The 18,381-nt window shown below is 44.3% G+C and overlaps 1 protein-coding gene across 4 annotated transcripts in view; it reads left to right on the forward strand.

Annotated features, from left to right (window-relative positions):
• Positions 1-18,381, forward strand: part of LOC123751090 (uncharacterized) — a 270,496-nt gene that overhangs the window by 140,336 nt on the left and 111,779 nt on the right. For all 4 annotated transcript variants that reach the window (XR_011229897.1, XM_069333102.1, XM_069333113.1 and 1 more), the window contains one exon: positions 6,518-6,605. Coding sequence is in view for 3 of the 4 variants with exons in the window: in XM_069333102.1 (XP_069189203.1) it covers positions 6,518-6,605 (88 nt within the window). In the remaining variant the exon portion in view is untranslated. The remainder of the gene's footprint in view (positions 1-6,517; positions 6,606-18,381) is intronic.

Consider the following 18,381-nt stretch of genomic DNA (forward strand, 5'->3'; position numbering starts at 1 on the left):
TATAATAGAACAGGCACAATACTTTACTGTCCGGTTGCAATGACCAAGCGTGCCCAAATTACCTCTTAGAACACGGGCCCACACGTTGTAATAACCACAGTAAATAACACTAATCACACTGGGCTTCGTGACAATATGATTATATATAATTATGTACCTGCTGATACCTGTAGCCTAAAGCTGTCAACGTTAATGAGAACACTAAGGAGATCACACACACTCACTTCTTACTCAACTTGGGTTAGTGATTAGTGATCCCACGGATTGATGACTGCCGAGAGAATTTACGTTACTCGACATAGCGGTCGGCTGTCCCTCCCGACAGCCTCGTCACTCACCACAAAAATCTACCAAAATTACGTTAACACGTCAGCCACGGCACCACACATATATATAACCACACTTGTCACAGCCCTGGGGAACACAACATGAGAAATAATCACTCTTCATCTTCTTGAGAAGAGGTGCAGTTTGCATGAAGGGGTAACCCTCCCGATGACTGCACCAGGACAGATGTAAGGAGACGCGTTGATGGTGAGGAGGAGAAGAATGTCAAAAGCGGTAGATGTGATGGGCCGTAGAGAGAGGAGTGGCGACGAAAACAGAGGCGAACGTTAGAGGGAGACTCCCCGCACCGGGGGGCGGGGAGTCGTGGTCACAGCGGCAGCTGATCCAGGCATGGCGTAGCCGTGTGCGCAAGATGGGAACTAATACTTCTCCGGAAACTTGCGTATCGGAAAGCGCAAGCAGTACGCTTCCCAAATCACCCACAGGTCGGCGGGCAGCCGGCCATCAGGCAGTACCCTCGGCTGAGACATCCTATCCGGCACCCTATAAACAAACACCTTCTTGGACGATACCCAGATAGTGGACGAGCACCATGGGATCGGAAGCACCCGGGCATCCCAATAAGGGCCCAACTCCGGACCCTCACAGGCCACGACCCCAGCAGACGGGACTAGGCAACCACCAGACCGAGGCAATGAAGGAGGGTTAACTGCAGGGGATGCAGGCGCGGCAGCGACCCCACCACAGGGCACAGGAGCTGAGGCCCCCCGGCGCACATCTTTCCGCAACATCACGACGAGGTCCTGATCATCAGGGACAACCCCCCACTGCGGGGATCCAACAGGAGGAGACGCAGGAGGAGGGACACAGGTAGCAACTTCGGAGCCCCGCACAGCACCATCATCCACGGCGTGGGACGCTAGCTGAGCACCATACTCCCCCACCTCCTCCCAAGGCACACCACGAAGGGGAGACCGCCGCGAACGCTTCGAGACAGGCCGCACCACACCACGCCCAGCAGGCCCCTCCGCAGGCACGGCCACCATTGTTACATCCACACAGGCCACACCCGCACCGTCCGAAGAGTCCACAGAGGCCACATCACCCACACTGTCTACATCATCCACGGAAAGAGCCTCAGAACACCGACGTGCACGCTTCTGCAAAGGCATGGAAAGAGCAGAACTACAGTCGTTAACACACACAGGCACGGCAGGCACCTCACCATGCTGAAGCACCCCCTCCAAAACAGCAGAACCCGTGTCCCCGGGAGCCGTTACCACATCCACAGGCGGGGGTGGGACATGAACCTCCACCGGAACACCCTGCACTACACGCAGCGCAGGCGACGCCCCGTCACCCTCACACACCAGCTCAACAACCCCAGGGGCCACAGCAGTCACCTGACGTGGCGCACGGGCCAGAGAACTCGCCCCAACAGGCGGAGCAGCAGACAGGCAGTCAGGCGCCTCAGGCACAGCACCCACACCGTCCGAACGCAACAGGGGCGGAAAATCCTCCACACGAAGAACATGCACCCGACCAGTTGCTCCCACGTCGCACGCCGCAGCCAGATGACCTTCGTGACCACACCGATAACAGGTGCGCGGTTGACCCCGGTACTGGCAGCGGAGCGTGTAACCCAACACGGACATCGACGACGGTACACTACACTTCAGCGACATCGTCAGGGTGCGGGAGCCGTCAAGCATACCAACACAGTGCCCGGCAACGACCTTATTCCATCGAACACTTAACACAGCCCCAAACCGTTCGAAACAGGAGGTTAAAAAGTCGTCCTGAAATTCGAAGGGGGCACCATGCACCGTCACAGACGTCAAGGTGACACTGAGTTTCACTACCTTAATGGAGCCAGCAGTATCAGGGAGAGGGTAAACACGCCCCTCACACCGCTCGAGAAACGCCTGAAAGGCAGCCTGGAAGCGGAACTTGACCACAGCACGGTGGCCCTGAAGCAGCTGGATGCCCACCAGGTCCGACAGCTCCACATGCAGCACGTCCACCAGGGCGACACCAACCAATGGATGGTCCACCGGCACCGTAAACGCCAGACCAGCTAACAGCGTCCTCGTCATTGGAGGGCGAGACGTCCCCATGGCTAAGCAAACGTCACCCTGTCAGTGGCAAACCACCACCAGCAGGGCAAACAAGCGATCACCCAACGTAATCACTAGCCAGAAGCGGAGAGACCTCAGGAACGTCCGACCTGGCCGGCGGTCACCACGCAACTCGAAATAATCACACTCTGGTATCACTCCACAATAATCAAATGCCAGGAACCCTTGGTGTTACACACTGACACTTTACCTATGCACTTATGACCAGTACTGGACTTCCACACCTGCAATTGATTACATCACATGGAACAAGATAAACATCATGAATGAATTAACAAATTCTACCAGAGTGGAATATAAATATTACTTGGACATCCCTCACAGTCCTTGACTAATCTATGTAGACACTGTTCCCGTGTGTACACCTCCACACACATACAGATACAGGGACACCTATCTACACCAAGCTAAATTCCTCTGAGACTGAAAAAATGTCAATACGAGTGAAAATCTCACGCGTCCTTACGTCACCTCACCTCACAGGTGCTTGGAGACAATGGGACGGAACACCTGATCTCGAATTCAGGCTTAGAGAATATAAATCACCAAAACACACAACGTACTTACTTCATTTACACTACCGGCTCATTCATGCTCACATGCAAGTGTCCTATCATAACCCAGGCACCTGCTGTAGGTGGCTGATTACGGCAGCTAGGTGGCAGGATGGCTAGGCTTAGGTGGTAGCCTTCACACCACTCCCTGGGCAAGCGTGGTGCTCCACAAAAATTGGAGCCAAAACAATATGACTATTGGAAAACTGCCCTGAACACTGACAAGATATTTCCCCGTTCACTTGACTGCTATAGAGCACTAGCAGGATTTAGAACGTCTGAATGATCACTGGAGTGGGGACCCACGAACACATTGACCGTTCGTATGCAAATTACCCACGTTCCACGATCCCTACTCGCTACACTCCCTATCTTTCTCCCCATCGAAATACGGCACAGGTACTGGATTCTGGGCAGACGACATCGTAGATGAGGTGTTGGGTGGAACAGTAAAGTAGTCAACCGCCACAACGTCTTCTTACTCAACTTGGCTTCCTTGGCCAAGGAAGCGTCATGTCAAGGTGGCGGCTGGATTCAGAATGAAGTCTTGAGAGAGGGATGCCGGCGACTTCCCGCGTCCTGCATCAAAAGAACCAATCAGTGGGAGGCAGACAGAGGCCTACCCCTCTCAACTAATCAGAGACGAGGCATGGCAATGAGGCTGGAGGAGTGGGAGGTAGGCCACCCGCCATGCTCCCAAGCCTCGCACCACCCGAGCAAATCCTCTGTCACAGCGCCCTCTCCAAAATGAAAGCTGTTTCTGGCACTAACTCTGTCCACAAATTCATCACAATGACCATTGTAACATATTTGGATTGCTGATGACTGGCTTTCAGATGAGCCCTAACTCAAGATGATTCGGGTATGGGTTAACGAAACTAGGCCCATGCACTTGCTAAGTGCACAAACTGCCACAGGCATATAAAATCATTGGAAGTTTAGTCTGGTGAAACCATCCCTTCACAGTCTTATAAGTTGATAAATAGGGTTTGTTTTCGTTATCGAATGTGAAAGCATTGAATGCAAATTAACTTCTATTGGGCGTCTACCATATTTATTATTTATCTGAAATGTTTTTTATAAGTATTTTAAACTAGCAGTACCCGCCACGCGTTACTGTGGCTCAGTCTGGTTAAATGGAAAAGAAAGTAAAGAGAAATTGTACGTTTCTAACATGTTTAATTTCACAATGCTTGTGGGTATACAATATTGTTTCTTGTTCTACTGTCTGTGAAGATATAGAGATTGTCTGATTGCAGACTCTAGAACACGCAACATATAATTGTCCATGTGAGAAGCAATCCGTGTCTAGATCTAAACCACACAATTCTAAAGATTGGCCATGAGCTTTGTTAATGGTGATTGCAAACGCCAATTGAATTGGGATTTACGATCTCTTAAATTGAAATGGCACATTCATTGGAATCATAGGAATGTGAAGAATAAGAACATCTTCACCTTTGAAAGGTCCTGTCAAGATTGTTGCTGCTACGACGTTGCTGAATAGGTTTCTTACTGCAAGCTGCATGCAGTTGCTAAGCTTTCGCTGGCTGATATTTCGTAACATGGTAACTGGCACGCCGATTTTTAGTTGCAGTTCGTGCGGTGGTGGTATCCCTTTCCGTTCCCAATTTCCAGAAATTGGTGTGAGAATATCTCAGCTGATGAGTCGTTTTGCAGCTGGACATGAATATTTGTAGTTAATTTTAACATTTTTACGTGACGCCACAAAGTAGAGTATTTCAGGCAAGTATTTATTTCGTTCGCTGGTGTTAATCGAGGAATTACAGGTAATATTTGCATGAAATCTCCTGCAAGCAATATTAATGCATTCTCAAATGGTCTGATGTTTCCATGCAAATCTTGCAATGATCGATCAGGGGCATCGAACGATTTTTTGAGGGCCATTGTACATTCATCCCAAACAATAGGTTTACATTTCTGCAATACTTTTCCCATGATAGATGCTTTGGAAATATAACACGTGGGAGTTTCAATGAATTGCATGTTCAATGGCAATTTCAAAGTCGAAGTAGCAGTTCTTCCACCTGGTTGCAATATCGCAGCTATTCCGGATGATGCAAGAGCTAAGGTAATGCAATTTTGGGTATCGACATGCTGCCAAAATCAATCTAATTAGAAAGGTTTTACAGTTCCTCCTGGTGCATCTAAGAAGATTTCTCCAAACCCGTTATTGACAGTTTGAATTATTTGATCGTAAATGCCTTTTCGCTCAAGTGTTAGCTTAAGAATATTTGATTGCACATACGATGGAAAGACGTTGGACCGGGCACATTTACCAACAGCTTGCGAAGAAAGAAGCATTGGGATGCATGGTGTACAGTCTGCCTATCGTAGTTTGTTTGAATATGCCAGGTTGTCCGTCGACTCGTTCTCCTAGTTTACGCCATTCAAATAATTTTCTACTGGCATTCAATGTGTAATACGTAGGCACTTCCGAATACAGCAGTGTTTTTGCAAACACGTCATTTTGACAAAACGTGAAGAAAGCAGTTAACGTTGAAGCTGGTGGATTCATAGCTGTTTGTTGCATATTTGCAGCTGTGAAATAAACGTGTTGTCCATTTTCTTGTTTTCAAAACAAAAACAAAAAATAATTACGAAATATTTCAATTCAAACGCCGATCAATCCGATCAATTTCACCACCAATTACAATGAAAAATAAGAAGAACAGTTACAAAAGAAATGAAAAACAATGAAAAAAGAAACAAATAAGCTATACCCACGAAATGAACGGTATGGTAAACAACACAGCTCAATTCCAACGCAATGTCACACAAAATAATTAAATCAAAATGAAAATAAATCAAAATCTATAAAAATTCATTATATCAATGTAATCGGAAACATTGAAATTGAATCGTAACATATCTTGTATATCGAATGTTGCTCTTACGTGCAACAGATGGCGCTGTTTTTCAAAAAATGCATGTTCTTACCTTTCACAAGTGTGGCAGCTATATAGTAGGTATATCAAGACATGCACGTATTCGAAAGGAACGTTGTGTCATAATTTCAGAGCACTCGGTGAAGAACTTTCGGAGAGTACAGCGTGTGTTGCTCATACGTCCTACAGATGGCGCTGCTTTTAAAGAAAAACATGTTTTTTCTTGTCACAGGTGCAGCATGTATTTAGTATGCATATAAAAGCACCCGCCTATACGAATACAACGTCGTGTCAAAATTTCAAAGCAATCGGCAAAGAGGTTTCGAAGATTTCTCTCACTTGAAGAGCACATGAAAAAAACAGTTTTTCAAAAAAGCATGTTTTTTTCTGTCACAGACGTAACATCAATATAATATATATATAAAAATCTGCTCGGAAGCGAATGGAACGCTGTGTGAAAATTTCAAAGCAATCGGTGAAGAACATTTGGAGATTAGCGATTTTGAACAAACGAACATTTCCATTTTTATTTATATAGATTAGTAAAATACTCCCTAACAACATGTAAGCGACAAAGTAGCAGTGAAACACGGTAGGAAAAGGATTAATCAAGTTGTATGGTTTTCAGTAAGGTTCAGCTGTTGAGGACCTGTTTCCGCCCCCGTGACAAAGAGTGGTGGCTGTGTGAGATGCCAATACCTTCCATTGACTTCCAGGTGAGCACCGCACACACCCTGTGTGTCAACAACACTTTCCTCCTTTACCATCTCTTCTTCAGAGATGTTAATATATATATATATATATATATATATATATATATATATATATATATATATATATATATATATATATATATATATATGTCGTACCTAGTAGCCAGAATGCACTTCTCGGCCTACTATGCAAGGCCCGATTTGCCTAATAAGCCAAGTTTTCCTGAATTAATATATTTTCTCTAATTTTTTCTCATGAAATGATAAAGCTACCCATTTCATTATGTATGAGGTCAATTTTTTTTATTGGAGTTAAAATTAACATAGATATATGACCGAACCTAACCAACCCTACCTAACCTAACCTAACCAATCTTTATAGGTTAGGTAGCCGAAAAAGTTAGGTTAGTTTAGGTTAGGTAGGTTAGATAGTCGAAAAACATTTAATTCATGAAAACTTGGCTTATTAGGCAAATTGGACCTTGCATAGTAGGCTGAGAAGTGCTTTCTGGCTACTAGGTACGACATATATATATATATATATATATATATATATATATATATATATATATATATATATATATATATATATATATATACATATATATATATATGTATATATATATATATATATATATATATATATATATATATATATATATATATATATATATATATATTATTAAATATGACCGAAAAAGTAAGATTAATAATTCTAACACGATTTTTGTCAATGTTTCTTATATTTTTTTCACTGTTGATGGTAACTGAAAAATCAATTCTCCAAAATTCATTTTTATTTCTAGTCTGACGCGACACTTGAGCGCGTATCGTAAAACTTATTACATTTTCAAAGGCTTTAGTTTACACACACACAACTATAACTGAACAGAGTTTAAACAGCTTCGATTTTTTATACCTGCATTTGGGTGAGGTGATATGTTACAACAGTTTTGGATGAGGTGAGAACAAAATTTCAACACAAGACAGATACACGAAACAATGGGTATAATATTTTGTAAGTTAAAGGGAAGAATGGAAGTAACTACAAAGGGCCTATTGGCCCATATTTCTTGATGCTTCTATATTGGTGTGGAGTCTTGAAGTGGGTAAAATATAGTTGTGCATTAATTGGCTGTTGATTGCTGGTGTTGACTTCTTAATGTGTGGTGCCTCGCAGATATCTAGCCGCCTGCTATCGCTGTATCTATCGATGATTTCCGTGTTTTTTGTTAAGACTTCTCTGGTGATGGTCTGGTTGTGGGAAGAGATTATATGTTCCTTAATGGAGTCCCTGTTGCTTACGCATCGTTAATCGCCTGGAAAGAGATGTTGTTGTCTTGCCTATATACTGAATTCTTTGAGGCTTACAGTCCCCAAGTAGGCATTTGAAGGCATAGACGACATTGGTCTCTTTTAAAGCGTTCTGCTTTGTGTCTGGTTCACATTCACCCACACTCACTCACACTTACTCAAACTCACACACACTCACTCATACTTACTCACACTCAGTCACTTTCTCACTTTCTTTCTCTCTCTTTCTCTTTCTTTCTCTCTCTCTCTCTCTCTCTCTCTCTCTCTCTCTCTCTCTCTCTCTCTCTCTCTCTCTCTCTCTCTCTCTCCCTCTCTCCCTCTCTCCCTCTCTCCCTCTCTCCCTCTCTCTCCCTCTCTCTCTCTCTCTTGATATCTCTCTCTCTCTCTCTCTCTCTCTCTCTCTCTCTCTCTCTCTCTCTCTCTCTCTCTCTCTCTCTCTCTCTCTCCCTTTCTGTCCTTCCCTGACTATGACTATCCCAACATAGTAGGCAAAAGGAACAAACATGGCAGGAAGACATTCCAATGGCACAGTGAAAAAGTCAGAGTTACTCAATGAAGGACATGTTCGGCCAAGCTTGGGAGGAAATCAGAAGGGGAAATGAGGAATGAAAAAAAGCATGAAATGAGGAATACCAAAAGCACCCTGCAAAGCGAGCTGATAGCAGCAAAGGATGAGATAAGAATCCTCAAAGAGAACCCTACTAGGCTCAGCATCAGAAGATGGAAATGTATCAATGGATGGGACTGCCACTGTACATGCAACATTTGCAGAAATGTTTAAAAAGAGTTCAGAAGCAATGTCCACAGTGAAGTAGCCATGAAAGCAGCTACCACACAGGAAGCAGCAAGGTACTCTAGTCAGCTGCTGGAGAGGAAAGGTTCAGTGGTATCAGTTAGCATTAAGGAACAATAAGGCTCCAGTACGACAGAACAGAAGGTAAGGACAGTGTGGCAGTGAGAAAGATTCTAAAGGGGTTACAGATGGAATGGGCTGGACAAAGCATAGAGAAGGTTTTCAGGCTAGGCTGGTACAACAAAGACAGAGATCACCTGATAAAGATTGTGTTTTCAAACGAGACCACGAAGGAGGAAATTCTAACAAGGGTCAACTGTTAAATGTGAGAGGAAGCAAGAAAGCATTCCTCCAGAAGGACATGACGAAGGAAGAAAGAGCAATGACAGCAGATGCAAAGAAGCACAAGGAGAGAGGAGAGAACCAGGAAACCACTGGCCTCAACACAACAGTCCGGGAGGGGAGTGCAGAACTCCCAACCAGCACCCCAGTACCCCAGAGGAGAGGACAACACCTCCACCCTCCTCCTCATAGAAATCCTCCTTACACTGTATCCTCCCTGTCCCCATTCAAATACTCATTCAACCCTCCCTCCCTCCCTCCCTCCTTACCCCTTACCCTCCCTGTTCCACCCTCTCCCCCTCACCCCATTCCTTCTCAGTCCCCCCTGCTACGGTATCAACACCGTTGCCAGAGTGGGGAGTGGTGACTTCGGCGCCATCTATGAACCTGTACTCCAACTCCCAGGTATTGGGTGCAACACAGACAAAGCCATCTCATGGTGGTGGCATGGCATTAGTGAAAAGCTCTGGTTTTCTACCTCAGTTGGAAGGTGAGGATGATGATGACCTCTGGTGGGTGGCATATCGAGATCAAAGCCATTTAGGTTGTGGTTACAATTTACAATTTCAATTCCCCGGTGGCAGGGTGTTATCCAAAGGTCACCTTAGGATAACTATTGTCTGTTTAGCTAATGACGTTTAATGTTCACAGAGGTGACGCAAGGAGGCGATTGCGCTGAGGACGGCAGTTCACCTTGGGCAATCCTAAACTCATGACTTGGTCTTGTGAGAGGACAAAAGTGGCCGCCGTCGGTTATAGCAATGTGTTAGCTGCTGGATGCATGCAGTGTTGTATGGACCGACATACCCGGGATTTGGCCAGGAAGGGTTATGCGATGGCAGTGGTGCGTCTGTTGAGAAGTGCTGTTAGTGAGCTGCTAGAGACTTCTGGCAGGGTGCTAGCTACCCCTGTATGTGATAATTTGAGACCCCCTGTCAGCGTGTTGCTGAAACCCTCTGCCAGTGGTGTGTATCTGGAGAGCAGAGGTTGGGTATTGGTACATCGTGACACTATGGTGTTTGTGGACTAGCCCATGTGGAAGAAGGTGAACTTGCCAGTGTTTGCCATTAAGTGTGGACAACGTGCACCTGAAAAGTGGATTCACTGGGATTTCATGAACGCTGCCGATGTAATGTGTCCTGAGTGAAAGCGACACTTTTTAAATATGTGTAGTATTACTTTAATATAATATATTTATAGTGGTGAAGGTGTTGATTAATATATTGATGAAGGTGTAATTGTGTATTGTTTATCCCTCCTTTCTTCTTTGCACTACTTCTTGCCACAGCCATTTCAAGAAATGGCTACTGTCACAGCCATTTCAAGAAATGGCTACTGCCACAGCCATTTCTTGAAATGGCTGTGGCATTTAACCCCATGTTACCACCGACTTGGGGTTGGATAAAGACGTACAGGTTATAAGATACATAAACAGCAAGAACCCGGTTACTGGTATGGCCATAACACCCCCCCCCCTCACCCCATACTCTCATTGGGTACCGCTCACCCCATATCCTCCCTGTCTCCCTCTCCTCATACTGTCCCTGTCCTCCCTTCCCTTGAACTCCCACCCTTCACCCTTGAATCATCTGAGACCATGTTAACCAACTCACAAATCTCCACACCTATGGACCAGCTTTCCCCATCAGCAGAAAGACCACCAAGAAGAGGAAACAAGAATGGACATGAGAAACTGTGCTTCACAATAATGTACACAAACATAGATGGAATTACAAATAAATCAAGTGAACTTGAGGAATGGGTATAAGAAGAAAACCTCAGACATAATAGTACTCACAGAAACAAAGCTAACGAAAAACATAACAGAAGCAGTGTTTCCGCAGGAATACTGTGTATTTAGGAAAGAGAGTGAAGGAAGATTTGGAGGTGGAGTAGCTCTGCTGATAAGAAAATACTGGAGTTTTGAAGAAATGGTTATCCAGGGCTGTGAAGATTTCAGTGACTACATAATAAGTACCATAGCAATTGGGGGAAAAAAAACGTATAGTATTAGTCATATAAATGACCCTTTCCCCATAAAATGACAGAAGATGCAGACAAGAACACGGCTACCATTAATATAATAGAGAGAACAGCTTCCGTCACTAGCCAAAACGGATCCAGACTGCTAATCATGAGAAACTTCAACCACGGGAAGATAGATTGGGAGAGCAGAGAACCACATGGAGGACCAGACACATAGAGAGCTAAGCTGTTGGACATGGCAACAAGAAACTTTCTATGCCAACACATCAAGGGACCGACAACAATGAGAGGAAAAGAAGAACCAGCAATGCTTGATCTGATATTCAAACTGAATAAGTCAGATATAAAGAAGTTAAGTTGTAAGTCCCCTTGGGAATGAGTGATCACAGTGTACTCATATTTGAGTACCAGGTAGAACTAGGATTAATTTCCTCAAAAGACGAACTAGAAAGCAATGGGTTGGCATATCGAAAGGGTGTTTTATGAGTTGATGATAAAATTCCCAAGAGAAATACCATAAGACACAGAACTCAGAACTAAGACTATACAAGACATGATGGACTGTGTCACTCAAAAATGTCAGGAGGCGGTAAACAGGTTTTTCCCGGCTCAAAAGGAAAAAAAATGAGTAGCTAAAGAAGAATCCGTGGTTTAATAGGGCAAGTAGGGAAACAAAGGAACGGAAAAAAAGGGTGAGGAGGAACCTACGAAAAACCAGAAGACCAGAATGCAGAGAAAGATACCAGAGAGTCAATGTGAGGGGTGAGGTTTCAGATTGGCGAGACGTTACAAGTGGAGTCCCGCAGGGGTCAGTCCTTGGACCTATACGGTTTCTGATATATGTAAATGATATCCCAGAGGGTATAGACTCGTTTCTCTCAATGTTTGCTGATGATGCAAAAATTGTGAGGAGGATTGAAACAGAGGATGATAGTAGGAGGCTACAAGATGACCTAGACAGACTGAGTGAATGGTCCAACATATGGCTGTTGAAGTTCAACCCGAGTAAATGCAAAGTAATGAAACTAGGCGGTGGAAACGGGAGGCCAGACACAGGATAGAGAATAGGAGATGAAGTACTTCATGAAACGGACAGAGAGAAAGATCTAGGAGTTGATATCTCACCAAAACTGTCTCCTGAAGCCCACATTAAAAGAATAACGTCTGCGGCATATGCGAGGCTGGCTAACATCAGAACAGTCTTTAGGAACCTGTGTAAAGAATCATTCAGAATCTTGTATAACACATATGTGAGACCAATCCTGGAGTATGCGGCCCCAGCATGGAGCCCGTACCTTGTCAAGCACAAGACGAAGCTGGAAAAAGTTCAAAGGTATACCACTAGACTAGTTGCAGAAATAAGAGGCATGAGTTACGAGGAAAGGCTGTGGGAAATGCACCTTACGACATTCGAAAACAGAAGAGTAAGGGGAGACATGATCACTACCTACAAAATCCTCAGGGAAATCGACCGGGTAGACAAAGATAAACTATTCAACACTAGTGGTATGCGAACAAGGGGACACAGGTGGAAACTGATTACCCACATGAGCCACAGGGACGTTAGAAAGACCTTTTTCAGTCTCAGAGTAGTTAACAGATGAAATGCATTAGGCAGTGATGTGGTGGAGGCAGACTCAATACACAGTTTCAAATGTAGATATGACAGAGCCCAGTAGGCTCAAGAATCTGTACACCAGTTGATTGACAGTTGAGAGGTGGGACCAAAGAGCCAAAGCTCAACCCCCACAAGCACAAGCACACACACACTCACACAGACATTCACACACAAACACACTCACAACTGATGGACAGGTGTAACAGGTGAAATGCCAAAAATTTGGAAGATGGCAAACGAAATCCCGATATGCAAGAAGGGGGACCGACAAGAGACACATAACTACAAGCCAGTGTCCCTAACGTGCATACCATGCAAGTTAATGGAGAAGATTGTGCGAAAAAATCTAGTAGAACATCTGGAGCAAAAGAACTTGTGACACAACACCAACATGGTTTCAGGGATGGCAAGTCCTGTCTCACAGAATTAATTGAATTATACGATCAGGCAAGAAAGAGAGGGGTGGGCAGACTGCATATTTTTGAATTGCCAGAAAGCCTTTGACACAGTACCACACCAGAGACTACTGTGGAATCTTGAGATGCAGGCAGGAGCGAAAGGGAACGTACTCCAATGGAGTCCCACAGGGGTCAGTCCTTGGACCTATTTTGTTTCTGATGTATGTAAGTGTTCTTCCAAAGAGTATAGAATCATTACTCTCATTGTTTGCTGATGATGCAAAAATTATAAAGAGGATTAAGACGGAGGAAGATAGTTTGAGGCTCCAAGATTACCTAGACAGACTGAATGAATGGTCCAACAAATGGCTACTAAAGTTCAACCCGAGTAAATGTAAGGTAATGAAACTGGGCAGTGGAAACCAGGAGGCCAGACACTGGATACAAAATGGGAGATGAAATCCTTCACGAAGTGGAGAGAGAGAAAGATCTAGGAGTTGATATCACACCAAACCTGTCTCCTGAAGCCCATATCAAACGAATAACATCTGCAGCGAATGCAAGGCTGGCTAACATCCTGTGCAAGAAATCATTCAGAACCTTGTATACCACATATGTAAGACCAATCCTTGAATATGGGGCCCGTAGCCCGCACCTTGTCAAGCACAACACGAAGCTTGGAAATGTTTAAAGGTATGCAACTAGGCTAGTCCCAAAACTAAGAGGCATGAGTTACGAGGACAGGCTGCGGGAATTGCAACTCACGACGCTGAAAAACAGAAGAGTAATGGAAGACATAATCACAACCATATATTTCTCAGAGGAATTGACAGGGTAGATAAAGATAAACTGTTTAACATGGGTGGTACGCGAACAAGGGGACACAGGTGGAAACTGAGTACCCAAATGAGCCACAGGGACATTAGAAAGAACTTTTTCAGTCAGAGTAGGTAACAGGTGGAATGCAATAGGAAGTGATGTGGTGGAGGCTGACTCCATACACAGTTTCAACTGTAGATATGATAGTGTCCAGTAGGCTCAGGATTCTGTACGCCAGTTGACTGACGGTTGAGAGGCGAGACCAAAGCGCTAGCACACACACACACACACACATCGTGTGTGATCGTGAGAAAAAACCTGGTAACACATCTGGAGAGAAGGGACTTCGTGACAAATCACCAACATGGGTTCAGGGAGGGTAAATCTTGCCTTACAGGCTTGATAGAATTCTACGACCAGGTGACACAGATTAAGCAAGAAAGAGAGGGCTGGGCGGACTGCATTTTCTTGGATTGTCGGAAAGCCTTTGACACAGTGCCGCATAAGAGGCTGGTACATAAGCTGGAGAGACAGGCAGGTGTAGCTGGTAAGGTGCTCCAGTGGATAAGGGAGTATCTAAGCAATAGGAAGCAGAGAGTTACGGTGAGGGGTGAGACCTCCGATTGGCGTGAAGTCACCAGTGGAGTCCCACAGGGCTCTGTACTCGGTCCTATCTTGTTTCTGATATATGTAAATGATCTCCCGGAGGGTATCGATTCATTTCTCTCAATGTTTGCGGACGATGCTAAAATTATGAGAAGGATTAAAACAGAAGAGGACTGTTTGAGGCTTCAAGAAGACCTAGACAAGCTGAAGGAATGGTCGAACAAATGGTTGTTAGAGTTTAACCCAACCAAATGTAATGTAATGAAGATAGGTGTAGGGAGCAGGAGGCCAGATACAAGGTATCATCTGGAAGAGGAAATTCTTCAGGAGTCAGAGAAGGAAAAAGACTTGGGGGTTGATATCACGCCAGACCTGTCTCCTGCAGCACATATCAAGCGGATAACATCAGCGGCATATGCCAGGCTGGCCAACATACGAACGGCATTCAGAAACTTGTGTAAAGAATCATTCAGAACTTTGTATACCAGATATGTCAGGCCAATCCTGGAGTATGCAGCCCCAGCATGGAGTCCATATCTAGTCAAGGATAACACTAAACTGGAAAAGGTTCAAAGGTTTGCCACCAGACTAGTACTTGAGCTGAGAGGTATGAGCTACGAGGAGAGACTACGGGAATTAAACCTCACTTCGCTGGAAGACAGAAGAGTTAGGGGGGACATGATCACCACATTCAAGATTCTGAAAGGAATTGATAGGGTAGATAAAGACAGTCTATTTAACACAAGGGCAACACGCACAAGGGGACACAGGTGGAAACTGAGTGCCCAAATGAGCCACAGAGATATTAGAAAGAACTTTTTTAGTGTCAGAGTGGTTGACAAATGGAATGCATTAGGGGGTGATGTGGTGGAGGCTGACTCAATACACAGTTTCAAATGTAGATATGACAGAGCCCGATAGGCTCAGGAATCTGTACACCTGTTGATTGACGGTTGAGTGGCGGGACCAAAGAGCCAGAGCTCAACCCCCCGCAAACACAACTAGGTGAGTACAACTAGATGAGTACACACACACACACACACACACACAAACACACACACACACACACACACACAAACACACACACACACACACACACACACACATGAGGAATGAGTTATGATGAAATGGAAAGATTATCTATCTTATCACTCTGCTACAATAGTCATGAATCCCATGTCCCGATGGCAGTCGGGGTCTGGTTCCTCGTGGAACTGCTCTGCGGTGACAGGTGGTATCCGGCTCGTCGTCGGTCCGATGACAACTCATAGGCTGGGTCATCTTCTCCATGCATGGCCCTCCTTTCTGCAGCTCCTCCTTCATGCACACGATGAAGACATTGCAGGCTGGCACTGCTCTCGTCTCCCTCGCACACTGAATACGTTGCCTCTTCCCTGCAGTCTTGTCACCTGTAACTATTTACTGCTCAGTAGACCCAGACAGTAGTCCCTTCAGCCTCACCCAGCTACCAATGCTCGTGGCCTCCAGGAACTGACAAACAGCTCCTCCCAGTGCCACTCCAAATGATCACAGGTCTTACCGGCCTCTGTCTCCTGGTGTCTTCTTCCCACCTGCAATGCTCTGCCTCACGAATGCTCTCCTAGGAGATTTCAAGTCTTCCTCGTCGTTTACACTAGTAACTGTTGCTGAATAATCTCTTTCAGAGGCCTCTTCGCCTCCCAAACTAGAGAGCTCTTGAGCACACCTCCACTCGGCTACATTATAGGGGAAGCTCTGGCGCTCACTCCCAGACTTGAGCAGTGAGTACCCCCCTCCCCCCACCATCCAGCTTCGTTACGCCCTAGGCGGTGTGAGAGTTTTGAGTCGGAAATTTAATTTTTGGAAATTTGGGATAATTTCTAACAAAATATTTTTAATTCCTTTATCTTTATTCCTGTCGTGATATTCTAAAATTACATGCATGGACTTTAACTGAAAGTCTAGATGGGTTGCCTGAGGAAGGACTTACTTCCTCAACACTCTCAGTGTAGTAAGCAGCTCATTCCTCACCCTGGGACCATATAAGAACAATTGACTAGGCGCGAGCAAATACCGAGACCTGAAGAGTTTGAAATCCCCTCCACTTAGGCTGTTGACCTTCGTCATTTGCCAAACCGAATCTAATGTGTAGGTCCTGGGCTCTCACAACAAAATTTATTGTTGTGTGGTGCTATGAATTCAGATCTAATTCTCAGAGGGAGTCTCAGTTTAACAGTAGTGTATCAGAACTTATGTAAAACAATAAAATGTGTGGGTGTAACAAAAAAAAGCAGTGTTCAACATAACAACACATTTTGTTCAACAAAGTACTAACTACTACAACAACGAAACACATATCAATGACGTTACTCGAAACCATTCCTGTGACACTTTCACTGACAGCTAGACAAAAGCCTTGAGTGCTGAAAAATGAAATAACTTGAACATACTGGGTGAACACAGAGGAATCAATCAAGGTAGCAAAACATACTAATCTATAATTACTTTGCAACAATGACGAGGTAGCCTAGAGGACACGCCTCCAATAACCTCCTATCAGTTCCCTACACTTCTTGCAGCCCATACCCGCAATGGCGTTTCTAAGAAATCAAATTAGTAGCCTATCAATGATATGATAATGACTAATGGGCGTTACTGGCAACTTCAGCCACCCTCAATTAAATTTTTACGTTAACACTCCGTCCCTCGGACGAATTAACAATCAATAACTAATTGATTACATTAATATCAAAGTAACATTTACGTTAACATAATCTTGTCTCCCACAGACAAATCAAACTTGTGCAACTGTCACTAGTAATTCGGAATTACTCAAAACACTCTACCCGTCGAGCATTAAGTGAGTAATCCCAATTAATCCCTGTACTTCCAGAGAGCTGATTAATCCCTAGTACGAGTTACGTTATCGGTTACTATCGCCCCACGATAGTTTACTACAATCACAATGTCCAAAATGCTATGGGAACGGCAATCACCCTTGACTACTCTCGAGCAATTAATTACTACCCCGGAGATCAATAAATAATTAATACAAAAACGTCACCTTTCACACTGGCTCAGCAATTTACATTAATGGTATGAATTCCGTCTGGCCTTCTATACCTCGACAGATTCAGGTGACTAATACCAGATCCCATGAACTGATAATTAATCAGCACGTCTACGTTATTTTACAATGACGTTACTCTCCCAGAGTCAATCAAATTACCTGTCCACTGACAGATTAATAACCGACGTTACATTAATGGAACAATGGAAACTTCGTGTGAGTCAATCAACCCTGATCGAAGTTAATTACTTTGACTTCCTGGAACCTGTTAATTACCTGTTCACTGACCGATAATTTTAACAGACAATACTCAAAATGAAAGATTCAGCCCTCCCGGAATTCTACAATTCTTGTCTGGCTTCGGCTATGCTCCTGAGAGACTAACACAGCTGTTCCTAGGAATATAATTAACCCAAACGCATCATACGTTACTCAAATTATTAAAGAACAATTTCTTTATGAGCAATGGGTGTTCTCTTGGTTACGTTACATTAATTGACTTGCAATCACCTCATTGAATGCTGGACCTCGATGTCCATCACATAAACAGGAAAATATAAGACCAAGTACTCGACTCAATGCAAAGTTTCACCCACGACAATAATAATAAATCACGGCCCACTCAGTGATTTATATATAATCCGGTTCCAATTACAGTTACTGCAGAATACCAATAAATAACACTCAGTGCTCTAGCCCACTAGTCACGGCCCATACAATTTACTGACTGCAATAACCCACATGGTTGTTGATCAACACATGTAACAATCACGGCCAAACAATGAAACCCCTTTCAATAATCACACACAAACAGGTGCTCTAATTTCAATATATTAGAACACGGGCCCACACTT

The sequence above is a fragment of the Procambarus clarkii genome, chromosome 4 (assembly GCF_040958095.1).
Source record: "Procambarus clarkii isolate CNS0578487 chromosome 4, FALCON_Pclarkii_2.0, whole genome shotgun sequence".
Classification (NCBI taxonomy): Eukaryota; Metazoa; Arthropoda; class Malacostraca; order Decapoda; family Cambaridae; genus Procambarus; species Procambarus clarkii.